The 18,179-nt window shown below is 39.2% G+C and overlaps 1 protein-coding gene across 2 annotated transcripts in view; it reads right to left on the reverse strand.

The window, feature by feature from the left end:
* PALLD (palladin, cytoskeletal associated protein) overlaps positions 1-18,179 on the reverse strand; it is a 545,699-nt gene that overhangs the window by 503,347 nt on the left and 24,173 nt on the right. For both annotated transcript variants that reach the window (XM_020997846.2, XM_020997845.2), the window contains exon 2: positions 16,694-17,740. In XM_020997846.2, coding sequence (XP_020853505.1) covers positions 16,694-17,628 — 935 coding nt within the window. In that variant the 5' untranslated portion in view covers positions 17,629-17,740. The remainder of the gene's footprint in view (positions 1-16,693; positions 17,741-18,179) is intronic.

Genomic DNA, 18,179 nt, shown 5'->3' on the forward strand with positions numbered 1-18,179 from the left:
TAATATCTTCTAGGAAGATGAAACAAAGTCTTAAGCCTTTCACAGAAATAATCCCCAAGTTTACTCCAGTCAGGGTCTGGTAGATCCGGACTATAATCATTAACTTTGAAGCCTCGTTCTACAATCTAATTATCCACATCCTTTCATATTGGGTCAGGGATAGAAAGAGCATAAACTGTAATTGGGGACTGATAGCTCAGAAAACAATCTCAATTTTCAATGCCGATTAGCAATTTTCCTGCCATGCATGGTCATTTTCTGACTTAGTCCTTAGGTACTCAGTCCCTGTTGTAGCTACATTTGCATGAAATTGTTTCTCAGTTCAAACAAAGGCCTTTGGAAATAAAAGAACTTCCACTAATTTTCCTGCCACAACAGCTCGTAAATAGAACACATCAAACAGTTCAGAATTTTTAATTTTGGTCAACACAAAATGCTCTGAGCAAAGAGTTTCAGACTTACAGTTGCATTTACTATAGTCGGATTTATAAAGCCATTCTTTCTAATCATCAAAAGAATGCAAGTTGTTGTAATGGTGCCTAAACAGATCCAGGGATCCCAGAGACAGTACTGCCCAAAGGCAAATGAGCAAATGTGGCAGACCCACAAGCCTCTTCCCAGAAAGGCCTTGAAACAGCTTAGTGAACACCAGAAGGATATTAATAATCAGTCACTCTGGAGCAACCGGAGACATCACAGCCAAATCATGTTGAGAAAAAAAGAATCTGACCTGTATCTGCCTATCCTGAATAAAGTCTTCCCATAGCCCTTCAACTGTGTACTTCTGGAAGCAGCTTGGTTCTATAAAGTCCTTAGTGGAAGAAAAGTGATGATTGAAAACATTGAGCTCAATGGGTGTGGGGGTTGGGAGAAGCTGGTATGTGATGTAATGCCAGAATCTGTTACTCAGATTGTCTGTTGAAGCTTAAGTTGAAAATGCAATTGCTTTGTGTCCTTGCTTAACAATGCGAAAAGCTGCAAAGAGACAAAAGACAAGGTGTTTTCAATGTGAAAGACTTTCCACAAAAGAACTTTCCACAAAGAGCAATGTTCTCCTTTCCTAGCAATTAAGGCTGACTTTGACAGTTTTGGGAATTAGGAAAGGAGGTGGAGTAGGATAATTAGGTCTACCAGCCCGTGGGGTGGGGGGGGGAAGAAAGGTGCCAAGTGAGGAAAGGGTTTCCTGGGGATCGAAGGGAAATGCCCCACCCACTCCAGGACAACAGGTGTAGAAGCTGGGAACACTACTCACAAAGAGAAAGTTCATCCAGTGCTCCTAGGCTACAAAGAGGTCAGAAGTACTTATTAAGAACTGTGCTATTCATGCTTAGCCTGGGAAACATAGAATGGAAAATATGCATTACATGGCATAGGAGACCATTCCTGAATACCTGAAGACACAAGAGACCATTTATGAATACCTGAAGACAGAAGAGACTATTTTAGAACTGAGGACTCAAAAGCACTTTTTGAGAGATGAATGAATGAGCAACCAATGTAAACCCATTTAAAGCTGAATTCCATGTTTATGTTAAAAAAAATTAGGAACTGAAAAGCAAAAACAGTTACCCCACAAGTACAGTTGTTATTACAAAGCCTTCTGAGAGGATTTGTTTGTTTTGAAGGCAATTAAAAAATTTTTTTGTAATGTCCTCTGAAGTCTAAATTGAAAGTGCAGTGCTACTTTCTTTGAATAGCTCTGAGGTACAAATTGGGCTGTTACTATCCCACAGCTAGCTGCAAACAACTGACCAGAAAACTTTCAGTCCTATCACCATAATATCTTTCACAGCTATCACATTCTTTCTATGCAACTGGCTGCTTTTCTAGTTTAGGCCCTTGTTACCTTATACCTGTATGATTTTAATAGCCTTTTAATTGGACTTCTAATATATGAAGTCTCCCATCCCCAGTCTATCTTTCACTCAGTTGCCAAAATAATTTTTCTTTTTTTTTTTTCGAGGCATTCAGGATTAAGTGACCTACCTAGGGTCACACAGCATCAGACACTTACTAGCTGTATGACCCTGGGTAGGTCACTTAACCCTGAATGCCTCCCCCAAAAAAGAAGAAAATTATTTTGGCAACACATACATGCATACACACACACACACACACACACACACACACACACACACACACACACACACACACACGGTCTGTATGTTGAAGAAAGCATTCTAATTCGTGTGTTCCTATAGACACTGATTTAGATAAGACTTGTTGAGACCAAAAGGCTAGCATTTCATCAATTAATTAATCAACAAGCATTTATTAAGCATCCACTCTGTGCCAGGCACCATGCCAGGCACTGAGGATACAAAAAAAACCCAAAACAACAAAACAAAACAAAAAACAAATGTGAAGCTGTCCCTACCTTCAAGAAGCTTACACTTAGAAAACATGTACATACATAAGAATGTACAAATCTATACAAAATGAATACAAAGTAATTTGGAGTTGGAAGGTGCTAGTAGTGGGGGAAGGGAGGACGAAAGATAAAGGAAGTGGGGATGCAGAAAAAAGCTGCATATAGAAAGTAACGTTTGAATGGAGTCATGAGACAAACCAGGGATTCTAAAAGATGAAGGTGAGAAAGGAGTGCATTCCAGATTCTGTCTATGGCATTTTTTCTTTGAAGTGTCTCCTTTGAATATGTCATCTACTCTACTCTCTTCACCAATCACCTCTAGGTAAATATGTTCCAAATTTATGTACTCAGTCTTGTTGTCTCCTATGAGTTCCAGTTCCACATCTCCAACTGCCCATTGGATATTTCCACTTGGATGTGCTATTGTCACTTTGTTGAGGTTTAGGGGCTTACGGGCGCTGGAATCCAGAAGTCATGACACATACAGGTCCTGTCCGAATGAATTTGACCCACACCTTCTTTCAGCCAAAGTCAAGGTTTATTAGAACATCCACCATATTGTCTAGACTCTTAAGGAAACTGAACATTACTGAGCTATTGGCTAGATTATAAGAATCTGAACAGTGGCCAGATTTTAAGAATCTGACTTTAATGGAGACAAGACGGACCTTATATTCAGAAAGACTGTGGGAGGGATCTAGGCACAGCCAAGTAGTTTGGGGTGACTGGAGGAAGGGTCTAAGGAAGATCTGGATGGGAGTGGCCAGTAAGTTGGGGTGAACAGAACGCCAGAGATCTGAACCACTTGGCCAAGGGAGAATGGAGTCTAGATAGGGTCAAGGGTGGGAAGTAGCAAGGGGTCATAGGGAGGTAAGACAATGAAGGGCTAGATAACAGAATTGGTAGATTGGGCCTAGACCAGAATGAAAGGCCAGTTGATAGGATTATAGCCTCAGGCAAACACCAGAGATTTGGCCATGTGGGAAAGTCCAGGGTTTTTCCTTTTTGGGGGTCAGATCCCATTCTCATCAACTTCAAACTCAATGATTCTCAAACTGAAATGAATATAGAAAGGTTTAGATATAGATAGATGAGCTCTATAGATGTATCCAACACTATTCTCTCCTTTGACACTGCCACCACTTTGATTCAGGACCTTGTTACCTCACATCTCAACTATTACAATAGCCTGCTGGTAGATTTATCTCCATTCTCCAATCAGCCATGAAAGTGATTTTCCTAGAGTGAAGGTCAGACCATATCACATCCTGCCCCACCCCCCCCCCCAACCTGATAAAGGCCAGTGGTTCCCTACTGCCTCCAAGACCAAATACAAAATGCTCTATTTGGTATTCAAAGCCCTTCATACCTTGCTTAGTCTCCTCCTATTTTTCTAGTCTTCTTACCCTTTACTCATGTGCTCTTTGATCTAGTGACACTAGCTTCCTGGCTATTCCACAATGAAGATACTCCATCTCTTGGCTCTAGGCATTTTCTCTGGCTGCCCCACAAGCCTGGAATACTTTCCCTCCTCTACCCCACCTACTGACCTACTTGGCTTCCTTTAAGTTCCAACTAAAATTCCATCTTTTACTGGAAACTTTACTCAACCCCACTGTTAATTATTTCCCATTTATTTGTGTGTGTGTGTGTGTGTGTGTGTATGTGTGTATATACATATATATACACACATATGTACATATATATACATACATATACATATACCCACATACATATATGTATATATATATTTGTGTATGTGTATATATATATATTTGTATATGTGTATATATATCTATATCTATATGTATCTATTTGCATGTTGTCTCCCCCATTAGACCATAAGCTCCTTGAGGACAAGAACTATCTTTTGCCTCATTGGAGATAGGGGACTTAGGTTTGAATGCCAGCTCTACCACTTACTACCTCTATCTTTGGGCCTTGGTTTCTTCAACTACAAAAAGTGAGGTTACATTAGATAGCCTCTAAGATTCCTTCCATCCCTAAATCTATGAGTTTAGGAACTTAATATCATAGTCTAGACAATAGACATTCTTCATTCACTTGGTTTTTGCCATGTGCATGCTTAGGTCACACTTTTGGGTGTTTGGGGATTTCTTCCTGGAGACTCTGCTGTGTTACAAAGACTACAGTCTTTGAAGGATTAAAAATTAATATCCCTCAGAAGGCAATCAGTAAGTACATGGAAGGTAGGTTCAGGTTGCAATCCATAACAAATAAGGAAATATGAAGAAAAGATGCCATAAAAAAAAGATCAGTGATTGAAGAAAAAGATGGGTGGTTATGCTGTGACAACACGGGTAATTGGTGGTTAGCCTGTGTGCTACACTGGTATCCTGAGACATCAGGAGAAGGCAAGAAAGACCCCTGGTAACTTAACAGACTCCCTGTAGGGAACTTTTTGTAGGGACATGGACAAGAGTTACCCAGATTGGGCAGACATGAATGGGACGAATTCCATTTCAGTGGAGGGAATATTGACGTTGATAAAATCACAAGTAACAACAACAACAATAATAATAATTAACATTTATGAAGGCACATTGCTAAATGGTTTACTATTATTGTCTCATTTGATTCTCGCCACAATCTGGTGAGTAGAGGCTATTATGTTCCTACATTAGTGTTGAGGAAACTGAGATAGAGATTTAGTGACTTTCCCAAGGCCACACAGCTAGTAAGTGCCTGAAACTAGATTTGAACTCAGGTCTTCTAAACTTCAGGCCCAGGGCTTTATGCACTGTACCATCTAGCTGCATGAGTATTTTATTTTTGTTCAGTTGTTTTCAGTCTGATTTTCATGACCCCAATTGAGGTTTTCTTGGCAAAGATACTACAGTGGTTTATCATTTCCTTCTCCAGCTCATTTTAAAGATGAGAAAACAGAGTCTAAGGCTCTGGAAATGAGTTTTCCTGATTCCAAATATGGTGCTCTATCCACTCTGCAACCTAGATGCCTGTTTTGAGTATATATAATAAGTAATGCAGAGCACATATTTATATATTCTTAATCTGTGATTTTGTCATGGGTGGGGGAGGTGCAACCTTCATGAAGGCAAGTGAATTTGCATCTGTCATTGTCTTCCTCTTGTGCATCTTCAATTTTTTCTCCATTTTTCTGTGTCAGTGGACAAGCATTTATTAAGGGACTGTATTAAGAAGTGGAACTATGAAGACAAATGTGGAAAAGAATTCCTGTCTTCAAGGAGTTTATATTATATTAAGGATGATAGTATGTAAACAAATGATCTTTAAATTACTTCTTTGGGAGAAAGAATAGGTTGAAGAATGGTATTATTCCTGTAGGATTTAATAGGTGTTTGAGAGTTGCCAGTACAATAAAAAAACCAAATAAATAAAATAAAAGAAGACTTGAGGATCATTCTGGTGATGAGTCTTTCAGAATTTAACTAGGTTAGTCCTTGAATGATAGTTATACATTTAGCTGGCTGACATAGCTTTTGGGAACCTAGGGTCACCTCCAGTCCACGATGAAGCATCCAAGAACTTTATTGGAGAATCACACACACACACACACACACACACACACACACACACACACACACACACATAATATGTACATATACACACACATGTAAGATAAATTATAATCTACATCTACATCTCTCTGTTGATGCCATAAAGATTATATGTATGTGTGTTGTGTGTGTGTGTGTGTGTGTGTGTGTGTGTGTGTGTGTGTGTGTGTGTGTGTGTCTGTGTGTATGTATATACACCCCTGCCAGGCTTCTGACCAAAGTTCTTCAGAATGATATCTCTGATAATGAGATTGCATTGAATCTTCTTATCTTGGTCAAACTCCAACCCAGGCCTGAATTGGTTTTATCCTACTCAGGTTTGGGTGGAGACAGACTCCCAAGGCTGGGAGTGGTATTTCCTTTGATGGCAGGCAATATTGGCTCCTATGGGCTGAGTGATCTAAGGCCTGTGCTGTGCTCAAGACCTCATTTAGAAATGACCCACTTCCTAGTTCGTTGACCAGTCACGGTTGATTGGCATCTCTTGGGAATGCCTACTCTTTGAAGGACATATAAGGCTGTCCTAAACCCAGCCAGTTCTGAACTGGCCCCTTTAGGGGGGCCCAGTTTTGTCTTAACTCCCATGCAGTGTATATCAAGCCAGCTTGAGAGAAATTAAACCGTGAACACATGTGCCCCAATTTTGTTCGTCTCTTTCTTAGAGCAGACTCTGTTTCAAATTGGGGTTTGGAGTTCATAATACTAACATATGTATTAATATATATCATATACTATAGTCATATGCATATATGTATTTAAAGAGCTGTGATTATCATAAACATCTGTCCTGTTTTATATATTTGTATTATGGCATTTAATCATACAAGTTGATGCAATCCATTTCTGGAATGCTCTCCTTCATCACCTCCCTCTCCTAGAATCTCTAGCTTCCTTAAAAGAACAGTTCAGGGACCCTCTCCGACATGATGCATTTCCTGATTTTCTCTCCACCCCTGTTGTTAACACTGTTTCCGTCTCGAAATTACTTTGTTTTTTCAGATACTTTGTTTTCAACTTTCTTCCATATGTGTCTCCTCCATCTTCCTCCCCCACCTTAGAATGTAAGCCACTTGAGGGCTGTTATAATTGCCTTTTTGAGTTTGTAGCTTACTTGCAGCACAATGCGCTTTGTAATAGTAGGTGTTTAATAAATATTTGGCAGCTAGGTGGTGCAGTGGATAGAGTGCTGAGCCTGGAATCAGGAAGACTTGTTCAAATCCAGCCTCAGACTAGCTGTGTGACCCTAGGCAAGTCACTTAACCCTGTTTGCTTCAGTTTTCTCATCTGTAAAATGAGCCAGAGAAGGAAATGGCAAACCACCTTTGCCAAGAAAACACCAAATGTGGCCACAGTCAGAGTCAGATATGGATGAAAAGTGACTAAACAACAAAAACAACAACATGTGTTTGTTCAATTGGATTACGAGATACTAACTCTATACAATCTTATTATAATATGGAGATGGCCCTGGGTTTTTGAAGGCAATATCAGTGTAGCATGAGCACTGATAGGTCCTACCAAGTAAGAAAGGGTCTGTAGAGACTTCGTACAGAGAGAACATGAAATAGTCGGATGAACGTTAGATCTAGAGGGCATGGGTTGAAGTCTTGGCTCTTCCATTCACTGTTAGTTTGTCCTTGCACAGATCTCTCTTTGGCTGTCTTTCCTTATCTATAAGACTAGATGCTACTAGACCATTTCTAAAGCCTTTTCAGTCTCAAAATCCCTTGTTGTCTGAGGCTTAGCTAAGCGTTTAGCTTAGAGAAGAGATCTCATCACTGAAAAGCAGGGCTACCAGGCGACAAGTTATTTGGGCACAGCAATTGATGAAGTTATCCACTGAGGAGTTGGATGGGATTACAATCTCTGACAGTGTATCCACAATGATGAAATCATTCCTAGATCCTTTGAAGTATTCAAGGGGTACAAATAACATTTAAAAAAATTGTCTCCCGAGATCTTATGGAAGTGAATGTTGAAAACTAAAAATAAATTAATTAATTTAAAAAAAATTGTCTCCAAAAGGCATTTGTTATAATGTATATGTGTAGCCTGGGTGCTAGAGGAAGAGCCTTTACAGCCTTCTCCCATTAATGTTGAGGTTTAGAGGTTGAGGGGTGCTGGGACCCCAAAATAGCGAGAGCAAGAGATGCATCTCTTGCCCAAAACAGTTCCACCCAAGCCTTCTTTCAACCAGAGACAAGGTTTATTAAAGATCTGCCATATTGGTCAGACTCTTAAGGAATCTGAACATTTGTGAGCTGTTGAGCAGATTATAAAAATTTGAGCCCTTGGCTAGGTTCTTAAGGAATCTGAGCACCTTTGGAGACAAGATGAATCTTATATACAGAAAGATTATGGGAGGGATCCAGGAGTGGAGAATCTTGATGGGAGTGATTGGGAGGTAGAATGGAGTGTAGATAGGATCAAGGGTGGGAAATGGCCACAGGTGATAGACAGTGGAGGGCTAGGCTAAATTAAGGGCAATGGAGAATTGGCAGATTGAGCATGGGCAATAAAGAAAGACTAGTTGATAGGATTATAGCCTCAGGCAAATGCCGGAGACTTCCCTGATCAAGTGAGAGAATTCAAGGAGAATCCTGTAGACCAATGGGACCCAAATTCACCCCATCATTAGCCCATTAGTACAATAAATTTGTTGGATTAGATAATTGTCACCTTGGGAGGAAATAAAAGTCTGGCCCTGTGGAGATAAGGTATGAGATCATAGGAAGAGAGAAGCAAGGCAACTGCTGGATAAGGCAACAAGGAAAGAGAAAAGACCCAAGTGATCCCTTAGTAAGGGCCATGTGCTTTGAGCTAGGGAGAGAGGGAAGCTTGATAATGAGTGATCTGACCTGCAAAGTTCACTATGCATAACAAGGTTTTTGTCGGTTAAGACGTCAGCCCATGGCTGCAGACTTAGGTGAGTTCCCCCCCCTCCCCAAAGAGTCATAGCTAGGTACTTAAAGAACTGTTCTAATGGAAAAAAATAGATTTTGATTCCTGTTCTGCTACTAACTTTGTAGCTTTGGGCAAGTAACTTAACTTCCCTGGGCCTCAGTGGCCTCATCTCTAGAAGGGGGAGGATTCCTCTTCTGCTTGAGGGCCAAGTACCCGATGATTTCTTGAGATTCTTCTCATGGATAAGATTATGACCTGGGTTCTAATCTTGGTTTTGTCGCTAATTATCTGGTTGATGTTGGGCAAGTCACTAGACCTCAATACAGTTCTTTGTGCCTCTGTAAACTCAGCAATGAACTTGCACTGTCTTCTTTCTGTTAGGCTTCATGGCACTAATGACTGTGACTGCTGGTCAGAGAGGCATGAAGTCATGCATTTACATCTTGCCTCAGACTTTTCATAATTTTGTGATTACGTGTAAGTTGTTTAAAATCTTTGAGTGACACAGAACTTTCAAAGACTATTTACAGGTGAGTTGCTATCTGATTTGGTGGAAGCAGTTCTCATAGCATGGATGTATTGAAGACCTCCCTCATAAGATTGTTTTGAGAATTAAATAAAATGCCAGATGTGGGAGTACTTTGTAAACATATCAAGAACCATATAAATGCAAATTATTTTTATTATTGCAGCTATGGGGTTGCTAAAAGTTACTAACTTGTTTACAGACTATGTGCTCCTTGAGGACAGGAATTCTTTCACTTTTGTCCTGGTAGTCCCAGAACTAGCACAGTACTAGGTATGTAGTAGGCACTTAATAAAAGCTTGTTGATTGATGCATCTTTGTAGATTTTTCCTCCTAATCACATTTTTTAAAAAAGACAGTTGGAAAGGATGAGAAAAAACATAAGCAAGGAGTCTATATACTTGAGTCCATGCATGAAAAGTTAGCAAATGGGTGCTTAACTAGCAAACAGAATGAGAAATCTAACTCCATTTTGTTTAATGACTCTGGAATGATATAATGGATTTGAGAGAGCCTTAAAGCACTACAGAAATGTAATCTTTTTCTGTCATTTGCATATCATTAGCTACTGAATAAGTTTTGTGGATAAGACTTCTCGGTAGGTCCTGAAGCTTACTTTGAGGAGGTTGGGAAAAGGTGAGAATAAAGGAGACAGGCTGAGTTTCCTCACTGCGCAGTTGTTCTTAGAGTAAGGTTAGAGCACATCCGTGACTAACTGTTGTACTTCAGGGTTGGCCTAGTATAGAATGCTCTTTCCCATTTAAATCTTTCAAAGTAGTACCTCTGGAAAGGTTTCCTGAGGCAGTGTTTTGCGTAAAACCTTAATTAGAAATTCTTTTATGTGGTACAAAAAACATTTAGGAGGGTCACAGGGGTGGTGGCACAGGATGCAGTTGTGTTAGGGTTGGTCCATCCCCTAGAGAGCCTACTCTCTTGGGGGAGGAGGAAGATTGGCCTGGGAGAAGGAAGACATGGCAATAGCACTTTGGATATTACCCCAGGGTCCTGCACATAGGTGTGGGGTCCCAGCAGAAAACTCTGAGGTTTGGAGATCTCTGGGAAGGAAGTATACTGTCCCTATCCTCTTCTCTCTCCCCTCCTCCTCCACAACTGTCTTTTCTAGTCTTGGCTTTGGCACTAGCTACCTGGGTGAATTGGGGCAAGTCAGTTGATCTCAATGTAGCTCAGTTTCTGACAGGTTAGACTTATTCACCCTTAGTAGTTCACTGCCTTGGAAGTTTGTTTAAGGTAAGGATTCTTAACCTTTTTTGTGTCTAGGACCCTTTTGGCAGTTTGGAGAAGCCCAGGCATCCCTTCTCAGAATAATGTTTTTAAACAGATAAAATGAAATGAAATATAAAGGAAAACAATTATATTGAAATATAGATATTTACATATGTGCATGTGTGTATACATGTATATATTATATATAAGCCTATATATATAATTTATATATATTATATTCAAATACATACACATTTGTATATATTATATATAAACAATTATATTGACATATAGACACACATGTACACACACATATAAAGTTTATATATACATATGTGTATGTGCATATACATATGTGTATATATGTATGCATATGCATACACACACACACAGAGTTAAAATGTCTCAGCTAAGGTGGTCACAAAAGCTCAAGATTCTGACCTAAGGCTGTGTTGTTTCTCAGCTACCCTTTAGTAATTGAATTATTGCTGTAACAAGGTGGTAGAACCTGAAGGGAATCATTTGGGTTTCTTAAAGATCTAAAGCTGGCAGGGAATTTAGAGTCATTTTGTCCAACCCCTTCATTTTACAGATGAGAAAACAGGTTCATCCAGGTAAAGGGTCAGATGAGTAGTAAGGGGCAGAGTTAAAATTTTAACAAAGGTTCTGGCTTAGCACTCTTTCCACTGCACCAAAGCATTGATAATCTGCTCCGGTAGTTTTTGTCTATTTTCGGAGTCACATTACAGTTAACCCAGCTACAGCAATCCATCCAAAAGGGGCTGAATCTCAGTGGTAAATAGTGGCAATATAGGTTTCAAAGTTCTTAAGGACTCTACTATCATTGAGTATTACATAAATGTAGCCTCATATAAAATCAGTCATTTAGTCTAATCCAAGCTCATTTTACAAATGAGGAAGCTGAAGCCCAGAGACTCTTTGCATGTTCACACAGATTTTAAGTGGCACAGCCCATATTGGAACCTAATGCTTTTCCTGACCAGAGTGACTTTTGTTTAGGTAGGTTCTGAAAGAAACATTTAATTTGTTTTGTAACCTAAGCAAACTTGAAAAACTTCAGCAGAAATAGACATTCAGGCTGCATCTTATTGTATGAAGGCATTAAAGAGCCTTCTACTGCCCTCTGGTGTCAGCTTGCTTAATAAGAAAGGCACATGATGGGAACAAGCTCCTTAATGATGAATTTATGCTTGCTAATAAGAGTCCTCTTGACCTTGCCATGTAGAAAATGAAAATTATACAGTATTTCATTAAAAATTACTAAAGCACTTAAGATCATAGATCTCAGAGTAGAAGGGACTCCAATCTTCTCGTATTACAGATATGGAAACTAAGGCTTGAAAAGGCTATTATTTGTTCACACAGGTAGTAAACTTCCAGAAGTAGGATTTGAACCTAGGTCCTATGACTCCAGAACCAGTGCTTTTTCAATTATATTATACTGACTCCTGTACATTTCAATTGTACTACACAAAAATTGAAAGAGCCAATTGTTAAATTTTCAGTGGGCAAACACTACAAATCAGGGCTTGATTTAGTATTTTTGTGTACTGTCCAAACTTTAAAAAGTTGATGGAGAAAATTTTAATAGTATAGATTAAAGTTAAAAGTATGTCATGTATAAGTGTTTTCCTCCCCTCCTGAGAGCTGGTTGTTAAATATTTACCAGCATGGCCCTCCTTAAACAAAACCAATTTACCATTATTCACAAATAAAATTAATTTTCTATGTTATGTATGTCAATAACTAATTATTTGTGCCTTGCTTAGTATCTTCTTCCATCTTGCCAATATAATAAGACACACTCACCAGAAAAAAAAGTCACAATAGCAAAGGAAAACAATGCTTGAGCTAAATTTTGGCAGTAGCAGAAGTTCCAGGACTTTAGTCATTGTCAAGCTCATTTTGACGTTTGATTCTTTGTGTTTGAATGGACAGAATTCTTTCACATTCCCTAGAGTCTTCCCAAATCAAAGGAATTATCAAGAAATAAAATTGTTATGATATATAAAGACACTGAGTAACTCTTTTTAAAGAAATGATTCATAGTAGTAGTATAAAGTAAAGTTATAAACTCTGTTTGTATTATTGTTAAACAACTGTGTTGTGGAGTAAGTAATGACACAATGCCTGCCTTCCAGAAACTCAAGGTGTAACTTCAGAGCTGTATCTAGGAGAGAGTCACAAAGGTTTCATTTTTTAGCACCAACATTTAGAAGGTGCTGTCTCTGTAGTTCTCCAACAATACAGAACCAACAGAACTTTGAATTTAGTTAGCAAGAATCAGGAAGCTTCCAGATAGCATGTTTCTTTCTCTTTGGGACTCCATCCTGTTCCTCCTCATTTCCTGCAGCCTCACATTACACTGAGGTTTCCACTCATGGGAGGTGTGACCTAGCTTCTTCCTGTATCTTGATATTTTCTTAAACAGTTGACTTGATGGTATGCCACTGAAGTTGATCAGGTGTTTTGCCCCTTATTCCAGGCATAAAACTTGTTAGTTACAGCTCTGTACTAAGCTGACATCACCCTCGAGGTTTGTTTTAGCTCCTGCTACGATTCTGGTTTGGTTGGACCTGGGCAAATCCCAATAAATTTTTTCTTTCTTTCTTTCTTTCTTTCTTTCTTTCTTTCTTTCTTTCTTTCTTTCTTTCTTTCTTTCTTTCTTTCTTTCTTTCTTTCTTTCTTTCTTTCTTTCTTTCTTTCTTTCTCTCTTTCTTTCTTTCTCTCTTTCTCTCTTTCTCTCTTTCTCTCTTTCTCTCTTTCTCTCTTTCTCTCTTTCTCTCTTTCTCTCTTTCTCTCTTTCTCTCTTCTCTCTTCTCTTCTCTCTTTCTCTTTTCTCTCTTTCTCTCTTTCTCTCTTCTCTCTCTCTCTCTTTCTCTCTTCTCTCTCTCTCTCCTCTCTCTTCTCTCTCTCTTTTCTCTCTCTCTCTCTCTCTCTCTCTCTCTCTCTCTCTCTCTCTCTCTCTCTCTCTCCCTCTCTCTCTCTCTCTCTCCCTCTCCCTCTCTCCCTCTCTCCCTCTCTCCCTCCCTCCCTCCCTCCCTCTCTCTCTCTTTGGCTAGGCAATGGGGTTAAGTGACTTGCCCAGGGTCACACAGCTAGTGTTGTGTCTGAGGCCAGATTTGAATGCAGGTCCTCCTGAATCCAGGGCCGGTGCTCTATCCACTGCACCACCTACCTGCCCCCAATTATTTTTTTCTAAGACAGATCAATCTGTTTAGACACAGTCTAGCCTGTAGAATGATGAGGGAGAAGAACTATTAATTAAGTATTTATATTAACTATTACCAAGTAATGATTGGTGGAGAGTTGAATTATAAGGCAAGCCAAGTATTGCAGAATTGACACTTTCAAATTGTAGTGCTGGAGAAGAATTTTAAGAATCCCTTGGACAGCAAGGAGATCAAATTGGCCAATACTTAAAGAAATTAATTCAGACTATTCACTGGAAGGTCAAATACTGAAGCTTAAGTACTTTATTGACATAATGAGAAGACAGGACTCATTGGAAAAGACTTTGATGTTGGGAAAGATTGAAAGCAAAAAGAAAAGGGGATGGCAGAGGATGAGATGGGTAGACAATGTCATAGAAGCAACAAAAATGAGTTTGGACAGACTTTGAGAGATAATGGAGGATAGAAGAGCCTGACATTCTATGGTCCATGTGGTCACAAAGAGTCGGATATGACTAAACAACAAGAAAAATAATTGGTGAACAGAACTGGAACGAACACTTAGAAGGAAGAGAGAAGTTGTGATTAGAGTGCTAGACTTGGACTCAGAAAGACCTGATTTCAAATCTAGCCTCAGACACTTATTAGCTATGTGGCTCTGGCAAGTCACTTAACTTTTCTCAACTCTCAGTTTCTTTATCTGTAAAATGGGGATTATAATATCACCCATCTCCCATGGTTGTTGTGAGGATAAAGCAAAATATTTATAAAGCACTTTGCAAACATTAAAACACTATATAAATGCTAGCTGTCATCATCTGTTTTTATTATTATTGTTTGTTAAGTGGCTTGCAAACGTTAACAAGGGGTATGCTGGAGCCAGCTCTAACATACTTGAAAGTACCAACTGTTAAATTTTCAGTGTGAGTATTCACACCTTGGGAATTAGCAAACACTACAAATGAGGGCTTAATTTAGTATTTTTGGTTATTGTCCAGACTTTAAAAAGTGGTGGAGAAAACATTAATAATATAGATTAAAGTTATAAGTGTGTCATACATATATCCCTGCCCCCTAGGAGCTGGTTGTTAAACATTTACCATCACAACCCTGCTTAGTGTTAAATATAAATCCTAGCTAGTTATTACATCTCTTTTTGAGTCAACAGATGAAATATTTCTTCCTTTTCCTCACCTCATCCTTTTCCCCATGTTCTCATACAGTTGTCTGGCACACTGTAGGCACTTAATAAATGCTCTTTGACTTGATTTGTCTGGAAAACTTTGCTAAATTGATGTAGATATTATAAAGCTATACTATCTCATCTTTCCTACTATGAGACTGAAGCACTAAGTTCCACGCATGCTATGTCACTCTGAGTGTTGGGGAGAGAACTCCATTTAGCCTCTAGTTTTATGTTCCATCTACATGATAAAATAGGACTTGTGGTTAAACTCCTAGTTGCCTCATCACATTCTTGAGGCTAGTCTATTTTAGGCTGTTGGATCCAGGCTAGAGACAATTTGACTCAGTGTCTCTTTGTTCTTATTGCTGGGTTTCTGTGAAGTCCCTACTGATTTCAGACACTCTCCAGTCTGAAAAGTCTTAAAAGAGTGAGTTGGGTTCATGGGATGACATGCAGAGGTCTTGCAGAGGAGATCAAACACCAACTCCTCAAATTTTCATTTTAATTGAAGAAGACGTGATTAAAATTAGGAAAAATGAAGAAGTTTCTGCTTTCTGATAAAAATCCTGTTGATCTTGAATTATTAGTGAAAATTATCTCTCATTTAAACACCAACAAACTACTAAAGCACCAAATGAACAAAATGCCAAATTCTCATTCACACATTAAAATAATATCGAACAATCATACGTATCAAGGATTATACATTTAGAACTAGAAGGTACCTCAGAGGCTATATGGTCCAATCCTCTCATTTTAAGTGACATCTAGGGTGGCTAAGAGGCTTACCCATTGTCACAAAATCATCAGAGATAGGATTGAATCCAAATACTTTGGCTCTAAACTCAGTGCTCTTTCCACTGAACTCTTAATATTCACAAAAATTCTATAAAATAGGTACCTTTATTATCTTCATTTTGTAAATGAAGAAATAGACTCACTTGGGTTAAATGACTCAGCTAATAAATGTCTAGGGTGAGATTTTATTCTATCCACTATATCATGCTGCCTCTCTATAGTATGAATCCAATCCTGAAACAAGCCTGGCATTCGACAGTATAGATTTCAGACTGAGAAGGTTTCTTCATGGTAGGGGTAGGAAAGATACAAAGAAGGCTATTGCTATGATTCTTATTCCTTCTGAGAACCTGTAGGTCCCTTACAGGCTCAGCTCAAGTGCCATCTCCTACAAGAGTCTTTCCTAATTACCTCTATTGTTAGTGCCCTTCCTCCTGAAATTACTTTGCATTAAAAAAATTTACTTCTTTGCATGTATGTTATTTTCTCACTAGAGAATATAAGCTCTTTGAGGGTAGGGAATGTTTTATTTTTGACTTCATACCCACAGCACTTGAGCTAGTACCTCATCAGTCCTTAATAAATGCATGTTGAATACATCGAACTAGAACTCAGTATTCTTTTTTTTTTTTTGCATGTGTTGGGGGAGAAGGGCTCATGATCTATCTTTTTTTGCTTTGCCTCTCTTCAGTGCTTCTCCTTCCCAATGAGATAGGAGCACAGGGGACTGTGTCAATAAATACACTTCCAAGAGGAGGGAGAAGCATAACTGGAATAAAGTTACTGTGGGAGACTCTCATCAACTAATTCCTTTTTTTCCCCCATTGTCCTAAGATCTCCAAGCCTTCTGTTTCTCAGATGACCAAAATGCCAAGTTCTCATTCACACTTTAAAATAAAATTAACCATATGAACCAAGCCAAGTCCTTACCTGACCCGAGGAGTTGGATTGCCCATGACTCGGCATTCCAAGTAAACTCTGCTCCCTTCAGCTACTTCTTGACTTCTCAATTTCTGTGTGAATCTAGGGGCAGCTGGGAGATTCATGGGATCACAAAGTGGTTTATGTAAGATGCCATTGCCAGACTGAGCAATAGCTTGGCTCTTCTGGCAGTAGTCATTGATGTGGTTAGCTGCTGATAATTTAACTTCTGTCTCCATTTCTGGGTGGTCTTCAGTCGGGCTCTGACTGGCTGAAGTGTTTAAGGTTGATGGCTGATTCTTTGGAGACAGGTACCCACTATCTGGGGATAAGGACTCTCCATTTAGATTTAGATTTCTTGGCTTTGCTGCCTCTCTAAATATGGAAGAGAGCTCTTCAATCAGATTAGCTGCCTTGTCACGGAGTTGGCTCTGGGACCCAAGGGCTCCCTGATATACCGATTTGGACCTAGCACTTGAGGTTACTGCCTTTGGACCACGTCTCTCAGTATTCCGGAGGCTCCGAATGTAGCTAGGACTGGCAGCCAGCAAAGGTGAGCCAGTGGGTTTTCTCTTGGAAGTAGGTGTAGATATGCTCCTGTTTTGGAGGACTAGGGATTCTTGTTCTGGTAAAGTCTGATTTCGAGTTGGTCTGTTTTCCTGAGGCATTGCTGAAGTCATCTGCTCATCCAGTTTGGTCTCTTTGTGAGTTTTTTCATAGAGGCTTGATGGAGAGGTTTTTAAAATGTGAGTGATCTCCTTTTCTGAGTCAAAATCTTCTGATTCAGAGTTAGCTATAGCTTCCCTAGCCAGGTCAAGACTCTTGTTTATCTCCTCCTGGCTGAGAAAGGCAGACAGCTCAGGGAAGAACTCAGCATTCTTGGTGTCTTCCTGAACATCTGATAGGGAATCATAGAAAGATTCATGGGAAGATGTCTCTGACATTTTTAGAATAGCTCTAGTGCAATGTGTTGTCTACAATGTAAGCCCCTTTCGGGGGGAGGGGAGAAAGGGGAAGTTCAGAGATATTGGCAATTCACGGCTTCGTTCTTGCAGGCTGGAAGATAACATAATCTTTGTTAAAAATGTTACAGTAAAATAAATACTTTCTTCATTTTATCACGGAATGATTGCTCTTTAGCTACATACCACTGGGCACTAAGTTGGGAAACACATCAGAGTGAGATAAGGAATGTTCAATGCTCGCTTTTTTTTTTTAAAGAATGTTTTTATTTTTTCTTCAATTACATGTAAAAAACAATTTTTGACATTCATTTAAAAATAATTTTTGAGCTTAGATCCCTCCTTCTCTCCCTTCTGCCTTCCTTGAGAAGGCAAACACTCTGATGTAGATTATACATATGCAGTCTTAATGTTCACCACTTACCACTGTTTTTGATTTAGGATGTATGTGGCTGATGGCAATCCAAGAGTCAAACCTAGCTGGTTCTGAAGAGATTGGGAAGAAGATTTCCATAAAGGAAACACTCCAGTAG

Source organism: Phascolarctos cinereus, unplaced genomic scaffold (genome assembly GCF_003287225.1).
Source record: "Phascolarctos cinereus isolate Bilbo 61053 unplaced genomic scaffold, phaCin_HiC Scaffold_9;HRSCAF=440, whole genome shotgun sequence".
Taxonomy (NCBI): domain Eukaryota; kingdom Metazoa; phylum Chordata; class Mammalia; order Diprotodontia; family Phascolarctidae; genus Phascolarctos; species Phascolarctos cinereus.